Source organism: Solea solea, chromosome 7, assembly GCF_958295425.1.
Source record: "Solea solea chromosome 7, fSolSol10.1, whole genome shotgun sequence".
Taxonomy (NCBI): Eukaryota; Metazoa; Chordata; class Actinopteri; order Pleuronectiformes; family Soleidae; genus Solea; species Solea solea.
Genome location: NC_081140.1, coordinates 3,045,677 through 3,053,676, shown reverse-complemented (window position 1 = coordinate 3,053,676; position 8,000 = coordinate 3,045,677). Strand labels below are relative to the sequence as shown.

General features: G+C 38.6%; 1 protein-coding gene across 5 annotated transcripts in view; it reads left to right on the top strand.

The window, feature by feature from the left end:
* The first annotated feature begins 869 nt into the window (after positions 1–869).
* LOC131462429 (chloride channel protein 2-like) overlaps positions 870–8,000 on the top strand; it is a 148,375-nt gene continuing 141,244 nt past the window's right edge. For 3 of the 5 annotated variants that reach the window (XM_058633650.1, XM_058633649.1, XM_058633651.1), the window contains exon 1: positions 871–1,170. In XM_058633650.1, the coding sequence (XP_058489633.1) occupies positions 1,120–1,170 (51 nt within the window). In that variant the 5' untranslated portion in view covers positions 871–1,119. Of the gene's footprint in view, positions 1,171–8,000 lie in introns of all 5 variants that reach the window. The other 2 variants (XM_058633648.1, XM_058633647.1) reach the window with 1 other exon arrangement.

The following is an 8,000-nucleotide window of genomic DNA, read 5'->3' as shown; positions in this document are numbered from 1 at the left end:
GGAAAGTACAACCCTGGTTTCACAGGGATCCTAATTTATGAACATCATGCTGCGTTTAAGAAGACAGACGTCTTTATTGCAACCACAGAAATGCGGTAATTGTGGGTAATTTCAGAGAATACATGTGTCAAGGACTTTGGCAGGAAAGTGGAACTTTTTCTCTACAGAGCTCCCTCTACTGTTTCGGAATATATATTTTTTTGCATGCTTCTGTTTTTCATTTCTCGCCATTTGAAAAAAAAGCCAATCCAATGTTTCCTCTTTTTTTTGTGTGGCCCGCTTCACCGTGTGTGGTCGTTTCCTCTTCCTCACTTCCTCTGACAATGATTTTCTCTGTTTGTTTTTCTGCTATCACTACCCTCATATTATTGCCAGTACCTGTATGTGTGTGTGTGTGTAGTGCTGTGAAGCAATAATGTGTTTCTCGCGAGACCAGAGTCATCACTACACCTGCTGACTCTGAGGACTCTGGACTGGCGGCCCTGATCTTGAGACTTGTTTTCTACTAACAGACAGTAGGATCAGTGGATAAAGCCCACAATCTCCCTGCAACAAGACATTTAACCATCCAGAACCGGGGCCCCTTAGTAATGTTCAACCTGGGGTCCCATAAAGGCTTGGACCAGCCCTGTAATCATCACAATCACTCTGAATTAAAGTTGAAAAATAGTAAGAAATGGTATATTTTGTTGAAATGTGCTCTTATTATGATTTATACAAAAAAAAAAAAACAAGTTTGTGAATCACCACTCACAACAGTCAGGATTTCTTTTCGTCCGTGACTTGAGTGACATACTTCAGATGGGAGGGTTAAGTCCCTGAAGTCCCGCCTCACGCGCTGTGAGTGTGTATCTCGCTCCAGACTTGACGCTATAAAATGAAGGACCGTAGTGAATCAGGGACGCGGTTTTTATCTGGAGTTCTCTTTGAGAACTCTCACATTGTAACTGAAGTCAGTTGAATGCTTTAATCACTGTCCTCACACACACACACACAGTCATTGAAAGAGAGAGGGAGAGAGATTAAGAGAGCTCTCGCTGCTGCTGTCGGCTGCTTCCCGCTTACTACCACACTGAGAAGCCTTGAGCAGGTAACCGGGCACAGACACGGAGCACAGCCATGGCAGGAGACGGCACAGACCAGCGGGCGCTGCAGTATGAACAAACTTTGGTAAGTTTTCAGCTCTTGACTCTCTGAACTTTGCTCTCGTCACTGAACTCACAGTAGACGGCTGTTGTGGCGAGGACAGGAAAACCAGACCCCGCTGTCAAAACAGTCAACTTTACGCCGCCTTCCTCCGCTGGCTAACCGCAGAGCTCCACTTCTGAATGGTGGTTAAAGAAGTTGTTAAAGTGAATTGAAAGGCGTGTTGGTGGTAAACACGTATGACGAATGTGGCTTCATCCGTCACAGTGTGTGTCTGTGTGTACGGCGGTTTCCAGTGAAGTTTGTACATGTGTTGAGAAGCGATGCAAAGTTAAAGTAACCGCTTTTCAAATGAGGTTCGTCCTCCGGTCCGCTCACGTGAGAGCAGCTGTGAATGTTGATATTACTTACTGTAACTGGCCTTCGCGTTTACTGCGTGTACTTAAACATACGTAAAGATAATTAATATTAATTAATTATAATAATATATTATATTAAAATTAATATTACACATCAGCACATTTGCTTTATGATAATGTGTTGTCATAATCTCTGCCCTGATAACATTAATATTATCCTACCTTTACCTTTACCTTTGTGACAACTCCAGTGGGGAAACAAAGAAAGTGTTACATTTATTTAGAATTTTAAACATGTGCTGATAAATTTGGCATAAAAAAAGTTATTTATTAGCCAAATATCAACTAATTGTTTCACTTTTTGTGCATAGTGTCTCGGTCCATCCAAAAGCCAGTGTGGTGCTGGTGTCGGAGCAGTGTGAAGGATTTGAAAGTTGTGCTGTGTAAACATCAAATGCTGTGCTAATGGGTGTTTATTTCTAAAGATATATCCATGAGTTATGTTTTTCAGTTTGTCATTTTCTCAGTAAGCATATTTTTTTTTTACCTAATAATCTCTGCAGCCAGAACTGAGATTAAGCAAATATTCAAATGTATCTAATGCTAGAGATGAAAGAGAGATAACTTTACAGCGGAGTCACTACAGCAGAGTTCTTAGTAAGTGATCTGACATACAGTGCAGAACATAGGGCTCATGTGTAGGCTTTACGTTGCAAACACCACCGTCCAACAATAGATCAGTTCATTGTTGATCACTGTGCCAACTTGTTTCTAGGAAACAGTTGTGCAGATGCTCAGTGCTGCGTGGTGCTGGCTGACCTTCATACGTGACCCGTGAGTGCAGTTGAATTAGATTTAGACTGTAAAAGTCACAGTTTTCCTCTCATTAACCATTATCCAAGATTGCTTCCTTTTATGTTTTTCAAGCACAGATAACAGACAGGCAGTTGTTTGTCAGTGGATTAATCAGTTGCCTGAATAGTTTGATATTAGTCACATGCTCTCAGATACTGATTGGGGCCCATGACACTTATTTTCTAGTTGGTCTTTGGAATCTCTGTTTCGAATGGTTTTAAATAATTGAGCAATTAAATGAATGAAGTGGATCTCTTAAATGAACAGATCCTGTTCAGTGCTGGTATTAACATCTGTCTTCAGTGATGTGATCATAGGTAGACTGAGATAAGTGCAGTTTAAAACACCTTCATCACGTCCTGATGTTGATCGCCTTATTCTAGGATGCATGTGATTGGACTTTTTGCCGATCCTGTGCTTGGGCAAATCAGCAAAAAGTCCAATCACGATGCCAATATGTATGTGTTTCCACATACGTTTTGTAACGTATCGGCTTTTTATTAACATGGAAACAGTGTTTCAGGAGAACTATACCACACATTTTTGAGGTTGGATTTCTTGAAACAGTGCTATGTTTACTGAAAAACTTTTTAAAAGGAAAAAAGAACAATTCTGTATCGGGAAAGTTCTGTTTCTGTGTAAGGATTTGTGAATGACTATGAGTTGCTGAAGTGCCTCCGATGTTTCCTGCCAATGTGTTAATTTTTTAACTTTGTCTTGGTAGTTTCGTTAGGAGACGTCAAAGAGGCAGGGCTACCATCGCCAACCGTGATTCAATACGATTCAAAGAGTTACGACTCCACAGTTATGGATTTACGAATCTGGAGTTATCAAGAAAGAGTAAAAAATGAAAGAGGACTTAGTTTCAGGTTGGATATTCAACGGACATTAGCTGCAGATCTAGCGCCACCCTCCTCCATTTCCATCCAGTGATAGCAGCACAGGGCTTAAAGATTTCAGGCACAGAACTTTATTCAATGTATTAATTTATAATTTGACACTACAAAAAAAACAGAGAAGAAGAAGTTGTAAACATTAGATATAATAACAGAAATGGAGACAATGTCTCAGTTGGTGTCGTTTCCGTGCGACTTCACAGATCCCCAGCGACTCAACACCGTCAATAACCACTTGTAAACTTGTGATTCTGTATAATTAAATATGATCCTGCCAGTGTCATGCCTGTCCGGCACTGGCACTCAAGCGAGTGCTCGCAGAATCGGGAAATCCCACATTTAGGAGCCGTCCATGCGTTTCTGTGGAGGCAGAGAATACACTGCTCAGAGAGTCGGTAGATTTGTCGCTTTTAATGAATTTAAAAAAGTCACTAAATATTCACACAGAAACGTCACGATCCGTAAACAAAGTATTTCCCTTTCTTTCCTCTGGCTCCGTTTCTGTTATTTTATCTTACGTTTAGAACGTCTTCTTTTCTGGTTTTTTTGTGTAACGTCAAATTAAATGCATTGAATAAAGTTCTGTGCCTGAAATCTTTAAGCTATGTTATTGATGGGATTGTTTTTGAAAATTAAATAATATTAGATGGACTATATTTCATACAGTATATGGTCCTGCACTGATTTGGAGTCATTAGGTCACATGACCAAAATGAGGTAGTTAAGAGAGCAGGGTCGGAACAAGCCGGGATATATATATATATATATATATATATATATATTGTTATGTGACAGCTGCAGATTTGTATTCATAACTTTTGAATTCGTAACTTTTCGAATCGTATTGCCATGGTTGTTAATTCGTATTCATGTTGAATAAATCACAACCGAGTATGTGCACATCGTTTTGACAGTTATCTTTACCCATATATAACAACTGGAGATGCAACTAACGATTATTTTCATAATGTCTGTCGAATATTTTCTCGATTAATCGTTTGGTCCATAAAATATCAGAAAACCTTAAAAAAATGTTGATCGTGTTCATCAGACCTGGAAATGATGATGTTCTCAAATGTCTTGTTTTGTCCACAAAACAAAATCATTCACTTCTAATGATTTCTTTGTATCCAGAGCAAAGAAATGAAGAAAATATTCACATTTAAGAAGCTTAAACAATCAGAATTCTCGTTTTAGTCATGAAAAATAAACCTGACACATGTCACTTTAAATCTGTTAAATCTGTTTGCACAGCATCGAATTGCACAACCAGTTTACACTTATTTCATGCATATATATATATTTAGTTTTTTTTGGTAATATTTATATTTATATTTTCCTTATGTATATTTCTACTATTTTACAAAAGCATTTCTTTTTTACTTTATGCTGGTGTTTTTGAGTAGACGGCAAAGTAAGAATTTCATTGTACAGGGAAACGTGTTTCTTTACTGTGCATATGACAATAAACACTTTGAATCTTGAAAAAAGCTTCAAACCGATTAATCGATTATCAAAATAGTTGTCCGATAACTAATAATCGATGAATAATCATTTCATGGATTAATTGTTTCAGCTCTAACTCCAACAGCAGCATCACTCTTCCTCTTTGCCATGTTTATGTCTGAATGTTTTGCCGCATCAGAGCACTCTTTATCCTATTGGTCGACGTCCAGGAGCACGTTGTAGGACATAGTAGGCGGGGAAATAGAACACTTCACATCCGTTCATCATTTTGTATGTTCATACACTGGAAATGTGTCGGTCACGAACAAAGTGCTTGAAAATCTTCCTGGATTTGTGTCGTCTGATTCCGGCATAAGACTGACCACATGCTATAATATCAACGAAGCTGTTAATGCCATGTTTGAATGGGGCAAGCAGAGCATGGACTTGCCCCCTCAGAATGATTAAAGGCAGGTTTTTGGACTGAGGATCAGTGTTTTTTTTCTTAAGTTGAACTTTTCTTGACAAAACTTCTGTCAACCCTTAAGAATCTGCTATTTGTAGAGATTAGTTTTATAGCCTGACTGGAGCCATTCAGAGGCGCTAAATGAAACAAGAGCCACAACTGTATGCAGCACTTCTTTGGGCCTCTGTTTCCTTAATGCTGAAAAAAGTTTCTTTGTAAAGCCCCCCCCCCCCCCCCCCATCTCTCTCTCTGTGTTTGTGTGTGTGTGTGTGTGTGTGTGTGAGACAGAGAGTGAGCGATTACACAACATGCGACCCGCTGATTCAGCGCTGGACACTGTGTCACCGTGCCAGGGTCTCGTGCTTGGCCCTGTGACTCTCTGAGAAGAACGTGCAAAAAAGCTTTTCCTCCGAAAGAAAAAAAGAACAGAAAAAAACTTGTGATAGTCCCAGATAGTCTCACATCTCCCTGCTGTGTTTGTGTATGATTGTTTCATGAGCAAAGCAATGAAAGGCATCAAAATAGAATAAAATAAAAATAGCTACAGTGAGAATAATATCATTTGGTTCTCCTCTCTCTTTCTGTCCCCCCCCCCCCCTCGTCTTTGACCGTGGGCTGTAGTAACATGGTGTCTTTGTGTCATATTGGCAGTCATGGTGGTTGTGTGGGTGTGTTGTGGGCAGTGGATGCTCAAAGAGGCCACAGTGTAATGTGGCTATGAAAGGCTGAAAGGCTGCCTGTACAGAAATGTTGGTAGAATAAAACCAGCTTCAGCATGCAAGCCAAGTAAACAACAGAGTGATGCACCACTTAATATTTGTGTAAAACAGATTTTTAGTCCATTTGTTATAGAAATGAAAGCCAGGTATGCAGAGGTTGGTGCAAAAGAGGTTGGCCAGTGGAAAGGGAACTTGACTTGTAACCGGAAGGTCGCTGGTTCAAATCCCCACCCGGCCAAAAAGGGCTGGGGTACCCCTGAGCAAGGTACCCAACTCCCAATGCTCCCTGGGCGCTATTCAGTGGCAGCCCACTGCTCCTAATTCTAGGATGGGTCAAATGCGGAGAATATCAGTCAATCTGAGACTGAGAATAAATTCCCTAAGGGGATTAATAAAGTATCTAAAAAAAAAAATACAATGCAAACATTTCCTTTGGTGTATTTATAGTGCATAATACATTACTGCATATTATCCAGTGTATAGTGTGAGAAGATTTGAGACAAATACTCCCACAAGTTTTATTAAATCATTAATCTCCAGGATTTGTGTGTCCCGTGATCATCTTAATACAGTTTACAGCAGCTTTTTCCACAGTAGAAGAGTTAGTTGAATTCTTCTATATGAGGGTATCGGTCACAGTTAACAGGGTTACTGACGTACATATAAAAATAAGATTTACAAAGCCATAAAATATCAAAATATACTCATTGGGGCTGCAGTGATTATCCAACAAAATTGGTGATCATAAATCATTTAAAAGAATGAGTTTTATTGTTGATGCATTGTCAACCTGCTTAATTAAAACACTGCCTCTGGCAAACCACATGTGACATGTGCAATAACCGACAGGACACACAGTACACACCAACTGCTTTCTGAAACAACAAAGAAGAATGAAAGGGGAAAAACTATTGGGTTTATATCAAAAACATTGACCACTTCACTTAAAGTATTATATTATTATATGTCATTTCATTTGTTACAAAAATGTCCTTTTCTTGTTGTAAAATAGGAGTTGGCTTGAACTGTGAACACCATTGTTAGCTAACTCGATAGCGGCACACAAACATGCTTAGTGGATATAAATGAGATGAACAGTGGTGGTGGAGCAGCATCTGTCTCACTGTCTCTTCTCCAATTAGAAAAATATTCCATTGTGGCCCGAGATGTCTCTGACCAGTTAGACATGACAGGTAAAATGACACCTGTTTTAATGCAGAAATTACAGACCACTGAATTTCAGTATCGACCAGTTACAAAATATTAAACCAAGCCATGTAAGATGTCGTATTTGCTGTGAATTTTTTGTTTGTGTTCATATTGTTAGTATTTATTCTGAATAAACTAACTAAAACACAAAAAAAATGTCCACTACTTGAACATAGTTGTTAGTTGCAGCCTTAATAGACAACAAAAATCAACAAAAGTTATGTGCTGCATCTTTAAAAATGTTTATTGATCTATAGTCATATTGTCATTGCAATATTCAATAGCATTATCCCATATTTTCCTAAAAGCGTGCAGCCTGCCTTAGATCCCAAATTGTCAACATTCAATTAACATTCAGGGCACAGTGCGTCTGTTGAAACATCTACAGCCAGATAATGTGTTGTGTTCATTTAAAAAAAAGAACCCAGTAAGACCTGCGCTCTAAGATTCAGCTTTTTCATAAGTGTCTCCAAGCTGCATTAGAATTAGTAACATATTAATATCAATAACAATCAATGACAGTGGCAGCCTGTGTGCTTCTGCACTAATCTTGAGTTAAACTTTATTGTTAGGACCTTGAAACACCCTTACAGTACATGACTGCTGCAGACAACAGTGTCTTGCAGATAATCTATGAACCATTAGTCACATATTTCTGTATTGATTATGATAAAAAATGTAATGCAAAAGAAGACACTTTTTTTACTGAACAACACAAAATTGGAGAAAAATAGCTAAAAACCAGATAGTTTTCATAAATAATCAAATATGTTAATATTCAAATATTGACACAGTATTGTATTTTCAATCAATAATAAACAGGCCACCTTGTTATCAAAGGTAAAGTTTTATTAGGTCTTATTGTGCAGTGGCATCAGCTGTCTTGTTCCCAAGTGAGTACATT